Here is a 15605-nt window from a genome sequence, read left to right on the forward strand (position 1 = left end):
AATCTATGCCACACTGGACCAGCAAAGCCAAATCTTTGCTGAATAAGCAATTTATCTGAAAGCTGGCAAACTTCCGCACGCTCCGAAAACCGCATTCGGTTGCAGCGCAAGAACAATTGGTAATTTATCATGGATGTTCTGATTGCTAATATTAGGAGAAGCATGTATGCTGTGGGAAGCATATGGAAAGTTTGATTAAACGGAAGAGAGTAAAATTCCCAATCAATCACTAATTTTACCATAAAAGCAAAATCGTTTTCGCCCTTAAATTATTTTGCATGCATATACGGAAATAATTATGGTCCAAAAGGGTAATTTCTCACTCAAATAGACAATTTACATCCGCCTGTCTATATACTGAAATATATCCAATAAACGGGATTTTGCAACGGAGGTATAGTGAGAGAGATCATCGACGCTGCTACACACACCCGTTGTTCTTTTTCTATCACGTTAAACAAACCAGTCAAACTCCCCCCGTTATCCATAGCCAAGTTTGGAAGGGGATTCTGTGTTCCCCTTCATCTTCCGGTGCACGTTCTTATCGTAACAAGTGTGACAAACAGGAATATAACAAAAAAAAATCTTATAAATATGACGAGAGTAAAGGCGGTTACATACTGTCGAATTATTTTTATCTTTCTCCTTTCCTTTATTGATATATTACAACTTTTGCTAATTATAAATCATGTCTGATTCAATCATTTCAAATACTGTTAGAACAACCTTATCAACCCCACCCTCACCATCGTATAGTAAAAGGCAGCGTAATACTACCATCAATCATAACAGCAATGATAATGGCAATAAAAGAAGACTGAAAGTTCTAAGCGCTTGTAATGAATGTCGACGTAAAAAAATCAAATGCGATGGGAAAGAACCCTGCGTCTGCTGTATCAAGTCAAATAAGCGGGTTATCTGCAAATATACAACGACAGCTTCCAGTGAGAAGCTTGGAGGTAGAGCCATCCTACCAACAAAAAGACAATCACATAACAGCGATCGACATCATCCTTATCCACATAAGCAACAGAAAAATGATATTCCACCATTATCATTAACTTCTATCAATACGACAACAACTAGCTCCACAACTACAACGACCACATCTTCTATGACTTCGATACAATCCATCGAATCTCGATTAGCTGCTATTGAAGACGTTCTTCATAGCTTCGTAAGAAGACATCAGCAACTGAAACTAGGAGATCAATATGAAAATGAAGACTCCGTACCTCAACAGCAACAAGAATTAGTACAAAAGATTCGTGAAGAAGTGTCTGAACTACGCCGCATCCAATTGCCTCCTTTACGGCACGATTCCAGCTTCCCTTCTTCCCCTGTTAGTCCTACTTCTAATAAGCAACAGTCTGCTTTTATTCGACCTTCCATTTCCAACCATTATCCATACTATAGCCCTTTTTCAACTTGCAGTAATTCTCCTACTAGCAGTAACAGTGGCAGTAGTCCCTTGCGAGCTACCCGTATAGGTTCTTTTGCTGGGTCTGGATCTTCCTTTACTCCTGGCAGTGCTCCTCTTAATACTTCTGCTTCTGCTGCTGGTTCAGCAAATGTAGTTTCTCATAATCATTACTATTCTCATCACTCATACTCTAATAACAGTGTCTATTAGCTAGCAACACTAACTATTGCTATTTTTTAACCATGAATAAAGGACATGTATTTCCTTCATACATTTTTATTTACTTTTCGTTTTTGCGGAATGGATAGGGATAAGTGTTTGAGACACATTTTTGCTTTTAACGCCAGCTTTTTTTTTTCTGTAGAAAAAATTTGTCCCGGGTTGTACGCCTCTTCTTTAACTCTTTTCCTCCCATTCACTGACCATTTCAACCTAATGTCGGAAAAGTATAAAAGTTTGAAAGTTAAAGAACTGACTGGTAGAGTATTGGTATTCAAAAGGACGACAGTTCTACAGAAGTATTCAAAATACAAATATTTTAATTGGTTCTCCTGCCTGTAAAAGAGCTACTTCAGAAATACAAGCTCTCGACTAGTGGTAAGAAGGAAGAATTAATCGATCGGTTGGTAAAGTATGATGAAAAGCAAGCAATAGAAAAACTCGAAAAAGAGTTCGAGCTGGATTTTCAAAACGATACCTCTTCAACATCAAAAATTGACCTGTAAGTATGAGTATTTTTGCAGTAAGAGAACCACCAGGATAGCTTGATAACTAAATCTTGCTTCTTTTTCTTTCTGTTGAAGCGATGATGTTGCTTTCTCATCAATTCCTTTGGATACCAAAACACCTCCAAACTTGAAAGAAAGTGTGCTCTCCGATGATGAGGATTTGGATCTAATTATGGACCCACCAAGCAGTAGTGCAAAGACGGTAAATACTGTAACTTCTAGCACCTCTATCAAAGCAGCTACGGTGAGACCGGATGCTAAGACAGTGCCAGCGACTGTTAAAACGGTAAAGTCAGAGATGACCAAAGCAACGCATACTGCAGTAAAAACTACGAAGAAAACTACTTCTACAATCACAACTGCCGACACAGCAACTGCACTTAACAATGACAGCAGTGGTGCTACCATTACTGCTACGCCGGGAAAATCAGATATCAAGGATACCAAATTCAAATTCACGCCTATCACATTCGATAAAAAAGAACCTGAAAAACCAAAAACGAAAGAAGAGTTAGAAGCTGAGAGATTCAAAACTGAAGCAGAAAAGAAATATGAAAGATCGAAGAGATTTGGAGTCAAGTTGGACGATACTGAAATGAAGGTAGTACGTGCTGCAAGATTCAATCTACCCATCAAACCAACCACAGACAATACCAAAGGAACTACTGCAATAGCTATCAAAGGCAAAGAGAATAAAAAAGGGAATAAGGCAAAAAAGGATACATCTGCTTCCGCTACTGCGGCACTATCAAAACCTAAGCAAAAACAAAAGGACAACAATATGGATGAGGTCTTGAGAAAGAGAGCGGAAAGATTCGGTTTACCAGCATCAACATCAGCAGAAAATAAGAAAACGAAAAAAGAAGCCAAGCCTGTCCTGCAAGGTAGAATCACCAAAAAGGATAATGTGAGAATGAACGTGACAAAAGATAGCGTTTTGAATAAGAAGCAACGAAATTTAAATCGGCTGAGTAAAAGTACGATTGCACAAAAAAAGAAGGATATTGTTCAACAACGTAGAGTAAACCTGCTCCAGAGACAGCAACAAACCAATAGACATAGTGATCGTGTTGTGACAATTGGAACAGCACCGTCTCCACCCCCTCTTGCGAATAACAATAAACGCAATGTCATTATCACAAGAAATACTGGCACTATTCGCACAGTCAATAATCCAAGAAATGTGATCATTGCAGCCACTCCTAACAACAAGAACGCAACACGTAAACGAGGACGTGAAGGAGCTGCTTTGCAACCAACACGAGCACAATCACAAAATCAAAAATCAAGAGGGAATGATTATGTAAGTTTAATATTTGAAACAAAAAAAGGACAACATAAAAGACATATGATATTGACCCATTTTTTTCCCCCTGCTTGTGTTATAGCGTAATAATAAGAGAAGAAGATATTGAACTACTGTGAAATTGATGCTTAATAGGAAGAAGTGTTAAAACAAAAGAAATAATTAACGGAAAAGAAAAACTATGTATACCCGAATATGAATAAATCCTTATATATAAGTGTCGCAATACTTATAGAATCAATGTCTTTTTGGCTTCTTATGATATGATACATTCATCGGATTGTTTCCCTTTCTTTCTGTCTTCTTTTAAATTCGTTGATACTGATAATGTTGCAGCTGATCCAAACCTCGTAGGAGGCTTTAATGTACGATTGGGTGTTGTTGGACCGGATTTCCTTGAAGATGAATACTCGTTGTTTTGTAAAGAAAGTAGGTGGGATAGTAGAGCTGGGTTTCGATGCAAAGCATCTTCTTCTTGAGGTGTCAATCCAAGAGCTTCAGAATAGTGTTGAATTAATTCTAAATCTTTCGGTTTTAATGTAGAACTGGTAGGACTATTAAGAGGTGTTGTTATTGTAGTAGTCGAGGCAGCATGCTGTCCACTGCAGTTGCTGTTTAGAATACGTATGCTGTTATGAGCACTTTTAGGTGGTGTATCCAATGATTTACGATGATGACTGACGCTTTGGCGGCGGGAACGACGGTTGTAAATCTTGGCTGAAAATACCCAATCATAGGAGGGTTGTTGTTCGTTTACTTTAGGTGGACAGGAAAAAGCGGATCTTTTACATTCTTCATGGCAAATCAAAGCACAAACTTCACAGAAAATAGATTGTGTTGTCATGATATCGCCACATACTTTACATTCGACCACTGGTAAAGGAAGTGAGTATAAAAGGATCTCTACTACTACGTGTAAAATAACAGTCAGGATGGGACCATCTTACCTTTGCCGAAGGAAGTATGAATGAAGCGATGAGTAATATAGTCTTCTTCTGCTTTTAATCCGTATGGAGACGTGGTATCTATTTTGATCTTTTCAAAATCACCATTATGATCGTACAGAGTAATTTGACTTTCATCGTTAATCTTTGTCCTGTTCGTCTTCAACGTGGACGTGGTGCTTCTACTGCTATGATTGTCTCTACAAATAGCTTCATCAGCATCACCATTGCCACCATTATTGCTGCATTTGCCTTCTTGCGGTTGTTGTATGGAGAGATAACTGGATAAATCGTGAGAATAGGTTTCTGTCTTTTTCATCATCAGCCTTTGTTGATACTGAATGATCCAAGGATATTGTTTCAATTCACTTGCTGAAGGTCGCTCTCGAGGATCCTTTCGGAAACAAGCTAAAAGGAACTCTTTCATTTCTTCAGAGACATTTTTTGGAAGTGGAGGCGCTTCATCCTCAACGATATGGAACATAGCAGACATAGCAATCATGTCAGCATAAGGTGGTTTGCCTGTGACCAATTCAATCAATGTACAACCCAAAGACCAAATGTCCGATTTGGTAGAAGCACCTTTCAGTTCAATCACTTCAGGTGCCACTAATGATAACAAGCGAAGGAGAGAAAAAAAAAAAAAAAAAAAAAAAAAAAGGCTTTCCATTAGCAATCTGTGGCAAAGTTAGATCGAATATAGCCAACTTACTCCAATTAGGTGTTCCTGAAACTGCAGAACCTGGATCAACCGTTTTCAACTTTAGGTTCAATGATACACCAAAGTCAGTCAACTTTACATCACCTGTCTTTGTAGTGAGAATGTTGGCCGCCTTCAAATCGCAATGCACCACTTCATTCTGGTGTAAATAGTCGAGGCCGTTTAAAATTTTGATACAAAACGAAGCAACCAGTTTCTCAGGAAAGGCGCCAAAGGCTTTTAACGTAGACATAAGGGATCCATTCTCTGCATATTCAAGAATAATATTCATGGTGTTCCCATTGTTCGTCTGCTGTTGTTGGATACAACCTAGATAACGAATGACGTTGGTATGTGATAGTGTCTTTAAAAGACTGACTTCTTTCATGACTTCCTCATTGAATTCTTCTTCTTCTTTGATAGTGTCGTTGTTATTGCTGCTGCTATCTAGAAAGAGTCTTTTTATAGCCACTGTTTCGCCAGTGGACAAATCTAAAGCACGATAAACAGAGCCAAATTGACCTTTGCCGATGCAGTTGCCTAGTTGATATTGAGCAAGAACAGTTTGCCCATCTTCTGCCATATGAACCAATAATTTTTCATTGATGTGGCTGTCGTCTTGTTTTGATCCTTTCGTATCCTCTTGGTTTATTGCTTCATTCAAAAGGTAAAGTTGGCCCCGGTGATCGCTATTGCTACTGATACTACCGTTACGTTGCTTTATTTTTTTCTTATTATTCTTTTTAGCTGGATATGTCTGCATGCCAGTCTTAGAGGGCGTAATAGCAGGAGAAGATTGGCGCCTTGGCGGAAGCGGTACAATAGGTGGAAGATGATGGTCTGCCATCATATGGTTTGGAGACGAAGGTGATCTCAAGGGAGATTTCGGTGGTCTGGACAAACTTGAAGGTGTCGATGAAATTGCTTTCATGCTTGTCTTATTCTTTTTTGGGTAACTGGCATTACTGGCAAGTACTGGCTTTGCTTTTACCCTGTTGTTCGCTTGAGACGGCGACAGTGATTGATGCCGAAAGTCAGCAAATATGTCACGAACATCTCTGTATTGTGAAACATCATCATGGTCATCAGGGTTGTTTTCTACTGACGTATCTATGCTTTTTGATGCTTGACTATTTTGTTCTGTTAGTATAGATAAAAAAAAAAAAAAGTGGGAATAAGCTTTTTATGCTTTGCGCGATCGAGGATCTTTGGTTAACAAGCAGAAAAAAAAAAAAAGTAACCTCTACCATTTGGGATTTTGCCTGCATAATCATTTTCTTCTTCTGTCAGAGACTGGAAGGTGGCTGCCGTGATGGAAGGGGCCATTGATATTTGCTTTTCTGTCAATCTTGATATAGCCAGGATAGTATGAACAACCTTTTTTTTTTTTTTCAACATTAATTTTATAGGAGAAGAATTTAGGAGTCAATGTTTAGGGTAAGTAGATACGCGCGACAGTAAGTATATTGTACACATTGTAGTAGATAAGCACATAAGTGCTTTGTGCGATACTTTACAGCAGACATATCTTTTGCTTCGAATAAGTCAGTCGTTTCAAATAATTGAGATCTATCCAGGCCCAGCTGTACAACAAAAAAGCATGTGAACATTCACCTTCTCCACAAGAAAAAAAAAAGGGCACTTTCTTTGTATTTCTTCCTTTTGCACGTTGACTCCTCTACACTGTCTCCCCCTTTCTTGCTTCCCCTATTCTCTACGTCTCTCTCCTACTCTACGTATCAATTGGCGTCAAACCGCTCTATAATAACGAAAGCCTACCTGTTTAGCTCCATGTAAGAAACGAGTGATATTATCCATCTATGGTGATTTTTTTTTCCCCTGTTAGTACGTCGAACGTTAAACAATGATTAACTTTTTTTGCTGGCGATGTGCGTATACCTGAATGAAGGAAAAGTCTTTTTGACCAACTTGTTTAATAGTGCCAGGTTTCAATGTATTGACAAGACTATATTACAATGTTTGCATATGTGTCAACAAGCACCGTATTTGCCATTAAAATTACATTTCCAACTACTAATGAAAATCAGGAACTTACTTGCATAGTAAGACACCATCTTTCAATAATTGATGTAAGTCCATATCATGCGCAATGGAAGTATTCATAACCGAATTTAAGTAGTCTATAGCAATCCTTTCATCCTGGTGGTATTGTTCTTGTCTTAACCGATCGTGTAATAAATCAGTTCCGCTTTTTGATCTGGATAAAAGAGCACCGTAAGACATACTGTAACAGTGGAATGAAAATAGAAAGAATGCTTAAGCGGGAATAGCTGTAGTGGCGGGATATGGAAGATAAAAGAAATTAAATGTAACAGGAAAAAGCAGGCTTGCTGTAGTAATAGGAAATGATGATTAGATACGAAGTCGAAAAGAGAGAACAAAAAAGAAGGAAGAAAGAATTGCATTACCTTATTTTTTTCCTTTTTTTTTTAGGTTTTTGTCAACATATTGAAGGGAGCAGTGACATGAAGCAAGACAAAGAAAAAGCTATGATCTCTTTTTCCTTTTTTTTTGAGTCAATCTGCGTATTCATTATGATAATTCTATTTTTGACAACTGGCAGATAGTTCGCACCAAGTTTTGCTTTATTAGGTCTCTTTTTTCGAATATTGCATCTCACTTTCTTTCACTCAGTCACCGAATTGAAGACATAAAAAACTTTGACAATTTAAAAACGTAGGCTTACGAACGACGAGATATGAAAAGAGGAGAGACTGTCAAAAGAAGAAATGTGATAGACAAGCAGAATTGCTTTTAAAGGAAAAGCAGCGAAAAATGTGGGATTGTCGACATCATGGCTATTATCCATAAAAATAGTAGAGTGTTTCGGTCTAAAATGCTGGGTACGAAGGAATCCTATTCATCCTTCGTTCAAGGAGAAATTGGCATTGTATAAATGAAAACAGTGGCTCACAATAGGATGACATTGGAGCGCAACACAAAAAATGTCTTGTGTGCCTATGGATCTGTAAAACCTGTTATGGTTATGATTAGAATAAACCACTACTCCTGACACATTTGTCAAGAGCTACAATTGCTGAAACTCACAGACGGTCCAAAAGAGCCTCCGATAAGGTATAGCTTTCACAGCAGGAGCTTTATTCAAACTCTGATTAGACAATACAATGTACGACTAGAATTTTCATACTTTATATCACATCATGATTATCGATGCCTTTTTTTTTTTTTTTGTTTTTTTTTTTGTTTTTGGTATTCATAATATGCTATGTACAAGAGGGGAGAGGTTGGCGTAAAAGCGGATAATAATGCAAGTGAAAATGCAATACAAGGTAGTAGTGTCCAGCTTTCAAGCTGGAGAGTATGACTCTTGAGCAAGCAACCAAAATGATACTAATGTCGTCTCAATTTTTTCCTTTCTTCATCTAAAAAAAGGCTGACAAATTGAGAGATATCTGGTCTGCACAATTGCCGTTCTACTATTTCCTCCAGTGTCATTTCTAAACTAAAGGTTGTTTGAACATACTGTTTCAGTAGAAGCAATAGTTTTTTCATGGTCTTTTCCTGACAGTAACCCACAGGATATTTCGTAAAGAATTGTATAAAAACTTCACAAAAGATATGCTCATCTTTAAAAGAAGATAAAAGCATGACTCTTTTGTTCATAAGATTGCCTATCCACCCAAATAATTCTTGGTGTTGCTTTGTGAGTGTCGCTGTGTCGCTGTTGGATTTGAAGGCTTCATCAAAGAAAAGCGATAAGATGGCCTCCCATAATTGTGCTCTGGCACTAGGATCAAATTCAAACAAAGGAAAAATTGTTTCAAAAATGCTGCGGTACTTTGTGAGAGATCTTAGAGAGTAATGTTGAGTGCAATAGTGAGGAGCAGGGAAAAACCATTGTTGATGAATCATACGCTCTAGTTCATGACAGTTATTGATAGTGGATGACCCTTTTTGATGATGCAGACATGAAAATGCCTGTTGTTGTACTGAGAGCTGTTGAATATTTATCTGCCCTTTATATCGGCGATTACCTTCGTACAGTAGCTTGACAAACCCTTCAAATGGTAGTTTTTGTATCTGCTCGTGAAAGTAGTCGTCTAATATTTGTGATGACCGACGACGCTGGTGTTGATATTGCTGTTGTTTCGGCTTACCGTATTCAAGAACAACGCTCTGCAGGAGATGGTATGGGATGACTGCGCCAAAATGAAGCAGTATGTCGAGAAAAGAAGAGGTACAATGTTCAGGACAGGACAATAAAGCGTAATAGATAGCAAACCGAGGGCCAACACGCGTGAAAATCCAACCCGCTTTAGAGCGCAACTGAACAGATGTTTGGTAGAAGCTTTTACAGATTCGAGCAAATTCGGCTTTACATTCAGGGGTTTCAAGATGATAATATATACAGGCAATAACTTCGTTGGGAAGCTTTTGCAATAGACACGGCTTTGCTTGCTTTTTTGTCAGCTGTGAGTACTTTGGAGCCACCACGGATGTATGTGAGAAGAACCTGAAAGAAGTCTTTAATGATAACAGTGTCATGGAAAGTTTCTCAAGTAGGCAAAGTAAAATATAGAAGGATGTTGAGAAAAACGGAAGAAAAAAATCGATTGACGAGAAAATAGAAAATGGATAGTCATTTATTTTCGTATAACACCGGTTTCTTTGGTAAAGGCGTTTTAGGTATGAATAAATGTTCACTTGCTACTTGTAAGCTGCCTCATGAAAAACGTTGATTTTTACCCTTTGTCCAGTATCACGTTCTCTATGGCTTTTGTCCTGATTGGCTGAATTCTAATCGATTGTTCACTGCATTAACGGCGAAAAGGCAGACATATTTTTTTTTTTCTGCTCTTTCCTTTCTCTCCACAAAAAGTATAAAAAAAATCTGTGATCGACCAATCATCTACCATCGAAAAAGGAGGGTGCTCTTTTTTTTTATTATTGCATTTCTATCAGCTGTTTCAACATTGGCCACACTTGTTTACGTGACATCTTCAAGTTGCCCTGACTATAGAATGTAAGGCTCTTTGTGGCTCCATCAAACTCACCCGTTTTCCTCTTTAACTGGATTTGTTCGTCTCTTTCTATTGTGTGTTTAACGCCTTGTAATTGTGGGTTCAATATTAAAATAGCCAATTCTCGGCGATAATCCCCTTTTCCTTCTCGATCATGATCAAATGCTGTCAAAATCACCTCCATATCCAACTGACGCTCCTGTGCATAACTGTAGGCTGCTTCTTCGATTATCTGAGGTGAATCGCGTTTGGCCCAACCGTCAAAGTACCAAGTTACAGCGCTGGTACCGATACGATAAGGGCCTACCACAAACTCTTTGTAATCTCGACGTAAAATATCGTAGCTAGACATACGATCCACTTGAGATTTGACCTTTTCAATATTATGAAAGTAATTATCTGGCTGAAACTTTTTCAATACATCATGAATTTTGACGTCTAACTCCGTTGTTCGATTAAGCGACCAATTCAGGTTGACAGTGTCAATTAAAAGGGGCGCTAAAGCCAGCTGGGCAATCACTTTGTTGTCTTTCCACAAGTCTGAAGAAAACTGGTTGAGGACAAGTGACACACAAGACCCCACCATGTCGATACAACGAGGTTCGGCGTCCAAGTATAGTTTTTCATCAACATGATGATCAACAACACCAACAACTTTAAATGCAGCTGTGAACGGATGAGTGGCAACATTATGATCGATCAATATGAGCTGGTGTTTTGATGGGTTCAGTGTTATTTCTTCAAGGCAAATGAGGCTGTTCGTGTCAAGTTGCACTTGTTCCATAACATATTCGAGTTCAGGACGAAGTTTTAAATCAGCTTTTGGAACTTTCACGAGTGGTACATAAATGGTAGAATCGTCCACTTGCTGACTGAGATACGCGAATAATAAAGACGAGATTATTGAATCAAGATCTGTAAGGAATCATCAGTTCGGATTCAGGAAAGCAACTTGAACAATAACCTTCAAACATACCTGCTGCGTCGTTACCAGTGACTATTGTTACATTCTTATCGCCATACAACCGCTGACGAGCTGAAGTCAAGAAGTTGCTAAGGAAAGACATTTCGTTGGCAAGCACAAGAGTGACTAAAAAAAAAAGCTATAAAAATAAGGTAAGTGATTTCCCCGTTCATTTCAAGGCACCATTTTTTTTTCTGAGTTGAAAATTATCTTTTACTAAAGGCGCAAAGAGTAATGAAATGTTGCTGGCAGTAAGCATTGATCTGAAGTTTACCAGAAACAAAAGAAGATGGAACAATAGCCTTGAGCTTATATCTTTGAACTAATATTCATGCGATGTCATGAGATGCTTTATTTCCAGAGTTGATTGTTTATAAATATGTAGAAGCTCGATCAAGAGATCAAATAACATTTGTGAACTGTAGTTAAAGGAGAGACAAGTTCAATAGCCTTTCATCAATATGCAAGGAAATCAATATGTACGAGTGAGCGCACTGTCATCGCAAAAATTATATCAAAGAGTGTCACTAAAGCTGTTGTGAAAGTCATTGATCAACTTCATTCCAACTCGATTAAAGCGCCTTATATAGTTCGTAAAGTAGTCAAGTTGCAGATAGAGGCCTTTGATGTTTTTTGATTTAGCAAAATATTCGACAAAGTCGTCTAACATCTGATGGTCCTGAATTGTTGCTGAGGGCTGTACATCAACAGAAGTACGAGCGCATTTCAATGTTCCTAAGACACACAAGGTTTCTAAGTTCGGGAACTGGTATCGTATGAATGGTAGTATAGAGATGTCTATCTCGCCAGCTGAAATTGTCAAATTCTTGAGATTAGGGTATTGCTTGGTCAAAGCTTCCTGTACTTGCTCAAGATAAAGACAAGGACAGTGCAAAGAAAAGACTTCTAACTGTAACAAATTGTCCAGTAATTCCGTTATAGGATATTCTTGGTCAAATCCTACCAATAGATGAAGGGTGTTCAGGTTTCTAAATGCGGTCAAGTACCGCTTCAATCCACCATAATGTTGATTCACGTAATTTAGACACTCCCTATCTCTATGAAATTCAAGTCTGATCCACCGTATACTCGATCGGCAAAGGTAGTTCATCAAAATGTAGGTTTTCCGTACAGCCATGTTGTCAGTATAGTTAACATGGATCTTTTCAAGATTGGGTAAACATGTCGAACTGTCGGAATGATCGCGGCTGTTTTCACAGTTTGTAATAAAACGCATCATTGTATCCATAAGATCCTTCGTTTCCGGCTTTATAGGAACGAAGGAGATTACGTTTAGATTTTGGCAATGGCTCAAGATTCTTTTGAAAGTTTCGTGTCTATCCAATGATACTTTTCTGTCAGTATCCATCAGGTTAATCTGGATGGACTTGATATATTCACTCATACGACTAGCACTCAATAAATTGTTCAAAAAGCGCTTGAAATCTTCGTCTGTTTTGAGTCGAATATTTGCCCAAGGGTGGTACAGTGAGCGTGCAACGCAGCACCATGTTTTCGACACGAATGCGCATCTCCGTATGAGATCGTCTTTTGATAAGCGTTGTAAAATAGTGTATAATACTTCGAATGGAAGCGCAGTAATAGTCACTGGTGTCATATAGTTTCTATTTTTCTTACCGTCAGATTAAAGAGAGAAGGAGCTATTGAGACATTGGAAGGCTGTGGATTTGTCACAACCTTTATGACAGTTTCAACTCTAGGTTGTACTTCTGATGAATTTATTTTTTTTTTTGTCCTTGAAACCCATGTTCCAAGCTACTTAGAAAACACAATATAACAAATAATGCTGATCTCTTTTCTCTTTGCGAGCGTATGGCAAAGGCAGTATTATTGACCGTATTTTGTTGTGAAACAATATAATGAAAATTGCTTAACAAAGATAGTTGTGGGCAATGTTGTGCCTCTAAATCACAATTAAATTGTGCATGGCTTTTTTTCTTTTTTTTTTGGAGGTGTCTTTCATGTTCTCTATACAAGAAAAGGGAAGTATCCAAAAACGAACTCTAAAACCATATACAATTAAAATAAAACAGATGTTGAGATGTATTTCTTTGATTTTTGGTGATAGTAAATGCATAGTAATTCGGATGATTTTGAGGAGTAGAAGATGTACACATAATATTTAGCTTCACTATAACAACAAAGCAGGGTACATACCTTTCTTCAGCAGTCTTTCAAAATGAAAGGTATGTACTGGATTTGTCTTACAGATAGGGGCTATATTCGATGATGAATAAATATATCCAAGACATAGCGGCGAAATGTGAGAGACAAAGAAAAAATCTATTTCATAGATGGGATATTGTAATTTCAAAGACTAGAGTTTTGTGGGGAGAGAGAAGTGATATGTACTGTCAAATGGTTGGCAAAAGCTTCACGGTTATTAACCATTGGCTGGTTGTATCTTAGTGAGCGGCTTTGATAATTGTTCATTTTTGATTTAGTGATATAGTGAGAGGCATCTCCAGTATCTGCTATCTGGGTTATGCCATTGTAGCAATATGTGTGGGTCATTTAGGTTTTATTGTTTAAATTGAAAATCTTAAACGCTCGGAGATATCTGTCACCATATAAATAAAGCCCTTCAGCGGACACGATGTTTTACAAAATCTGTTTGTTTTCAATGTTTATTTTGGAGATTTGCACTTGGAAGCTTCCCAGAAGTTGCTGTACACTATTTAGATAGGGTTAAATGATAAAAAAGGAATTTATGTGATGACAGGGACGCAATCAACAGGAAACGTTGCTCTCCAGAGCTTATGATAGACCTTAACAAGACGTACTTTACTATTTATTTATTTTTGAATAGGTTTGTCACCGCTGTCTTCACTAAAGAGTAGGCCTGCAAATGAGCCCATATGACGAGGTGTTAAAGAATATAAGAATCATTTGATTAACTTCATATTAATCATGACACTATGCTCTTTACGAGCTAAATCATTTCATTACCTCCATTGGGCAAAGTGCAAGTTTTTACGCTACATTCTACCCAACTACTTCTTGACCAAAAGGACCGTGTAGGGATGCTGTAAACAACGGTTAAGGGTTACACAAAACCAACGTTGAAAAAGGAGAATAGGCGTTAAAACAGAAGAATGCAACAGAATATTCTAAACTCTCAATTTTGAGAACAATGTGATCCGAATTTGAACAATCTTTTACCTTTCTTTTTTGGGACTGCGTTGTATCCTGTCGAACCACGTCCCCCGATAAGGTGAATCCGGGGGGTCAACAGAGAATGCAGTTCAGACGCACACTCATCACCGGATAGTGATGCGTCATGAACTCCACTTTAACATAACGAGGCCTCTAAGAACAAAATAAGATGTTGCAATATCAATAAACAGTGAGATGTTGCAATATCAATAAACAGTGAGATGTGATATCCAAGATGCTAGTATATCGCTAAATTTTGGCAAATGTTGGCTTTTCAGCAAAGTGTTTTTGGTTTTTAGACAGTATTACTTACATTAAGGAATGGAGAAAGATGGATCGAGTGTCAAAGCGGGAAGGAAAGGAATGGGGCTTTTGAAAGCAATGTGGAAAATTTTATCAAGGGCAAATGTGTCCCTTTTATACTTTTTCGACTTTTTGACAAAATTCATTTTCTACATTTTAACATTTTCGGGGAAGTATTTTTAATCAAAAAAAAAATGAATTTACCGAGCAGTTGGGATACGCATATTCAGTGTAGACACAGATTAAAAAGAAAGATTCGATTCTTAATTGTCTTTCAAAAAAGGAAATTCGTTGCCGAGCTATTGGGTAGATTTCTATGCAGTGTAGATACAGTATTTTAACTAATATTTTAGATGAAATACATTTTTTTTTGGACGATTAATATTTTCATTTTAGATGAGTTGCAATTGTGTTGTAGACGAAAATATAAACCGTTCAAACAATGAATCAAATCCCAAAAACTTGTCAGTATTGCGAAACAAAAAAAAAAAAACAAGAAAAAAATACCGTACTATTCCTTACCTGTAATGATCTAAATCCTCAAAATGAAGGAAAACCGTGTTTATTACGGCGATACTTTTTTCTTCTTCGCTGGCTTAAAAACATCGGGTCTTCCAGCTCCGGACCAAACTGCTTGAGATATAGTCATCATGTTAATAGCAGCGTTAATGTCTCTCTGCCATAGCTTTAGACATTGCTTGCAGTGAAGAACGCCGGTACCCTTGAATCCAGGAGTATCAACAATTTGCATATCATCATAGAAACAGAGGCTGCATGTTTTAGAGGTTTTAAATTCATCGATTGTGACAACAATCAATTGACCTTCAGCTTCACGTTTCTTCAGAGTTGCAAAAAGTTTACCGACAACACCGCATCTTTGCCCTTTCAGCTTGACTACATCTTTGCCAAACATTCCAGCACCAAACACAATCAGTGGCACCCTTCTAGGGGATTCCAAATACTTATCAGCCTTCCACTTCTTGGCACTTCTAAAAAGTATTAATGAATGGATAAGCTAAACGATGAACATGTAATTCCATTGAAACTCACTTTGTTG

At 37.8% G+C, this 15605-nt stretch overlaps 7 protein-coding genes across 7 annotated transcripts; 2 read left to right on the forward strand and 5 right to left on the reverse strand.

Annotated features, from left to right (window-relative positions):
• Window positions 1-688: 688 nt before the first annotated feature.
• Window positions 689-1633, forward strand: BDF20DRAFT_916694 (uncharacterized protein; the record flags this gene model as incomplete). Its single annotated transcript, XM_053084485.1, has 1 exon — window positions 689-1633. The coding sequence occupies one exon, from the start codon at window positions 689-691 to the stop codon at window positions 1631-1633; it is 945 nt and encodes a 314-aa protein (XP_052932561.1).
• Window positions 1559-3227, forward strand: BDF20DRAFT_163045 (uncharacterized protein). The gene is made up of 4 exons (XM_053074822.1): window positions 1559-1901; window positions 1988-2144; window positions 2227-2752; window positions 2811-3227. The coding sequence occupies exons 1-4, from the start codon at window positions 1679-1681 to the stop codon at window positions 2823-2825; spliced, it is 921 nt and encodes a 306-aa protein (XP_052932562.1). The 5' UTR covers window positions 1559-1678; the 3' UTR covers window positions 2826-3227.
• A 1157-nt stretch (window positions 3228-4384) lies between these two features.
• BDF20DRAFT_826665 (kinase-like domain-containing protein) lies at window positions 4385-5684 on the reverse strand (the record flags this gene model as incomplete). The annotated part of the gene is made up of 2 exons (XM_053078092.1): window positions 4385-5010; window positions 5114-5684. 2 exons carry the CDS (start codon window positions 5682-5684, stop codon window positions 4385-4387), a joined length of 1197 nt encoding a protein of 398 aa, XP_052932563.1.
• A 2789-nt stretch (window positions 5685-8473) lies between these two features.
• Window positions 8474-9628, reverse strand: BDF20DRAFT_839271 (uncharacterized protein; the record flags this gene model as incomplete). Its single annotated transcript, XM_053079255.1, has 1 exon — window positions 8474-9628. One exon carries the CDS (start codon window positions 9626-9628, stop codon window positions 8474-8476), a length of 1155 nt encoding a protein of 384 aa, XP_052932564.1.
• Window positions 9629-10027: 399 nt separating this feature from the next.
• Window positions 10028-11171, reverse strand: BDF20DRAFT_826847 (uncharacterized protein; the record flags this gene model as incomplete). The annotated part of the gene is made up of 2 exons (XM_053078115.1): window positions 10028-11019; window positions 11081-11171. 2 exons carry the CDS (start codon window positions 11169-11171, stop codon window positions 10028-10030), a joined length of 1083 nt encoding a protein of 360 aa, XP_052932565.1.
• Window positions 11172-11582: 411 nt separating this feature from the next.
• Window positions 11583-12686, reverse strand: BDF20DRAFT_839273 (uncharacterized protein; the record flags this gene model as incomplete). The annotated part of the gene is made up of 1 exon (XM_053079256.1): window positions 11583-12686. One exon carries the CDS (start codon window positions 12684-12686, stop codon window positions 11583-11585), a length of 1104 nt encoding a protein of 367 aa, XP_052932566.1.
• Window positions 12687-15191: 2505 nt separating this feature from the next.
• BDF20DRAFT_894590 (uncharacterized protein) lies at window positions 15192-15498 on the reverse strand (the record flags this gene model as incomplete). Its single annotated transcript, XM_053082409.1, has 1 exon — window positions 15192-15498. A coding segment is annotated over exon 1 (226 nt), but the record flags the coding sequence as incomplete, so codon positions are not given.
• Between the last annotated feature and the right edge of the window lie 107 nt (window positions 15499-15605).

Source organism: Mycotypha africana (genome assembly GCF_025528875.1).
Source record: "Mycotypha africana strain NRRL 2978 chromosome Unknown BDF20scaffold_11, whole genome shotgun sequence".
NCBI classification, from domain to species: domain Eukaryota; kingdom Fungi; phylum Mucoromycota; class Mucoromycetes; order Mucorales; family Mycotyphaceae; genus Mycotypha; species Mycotypha africana.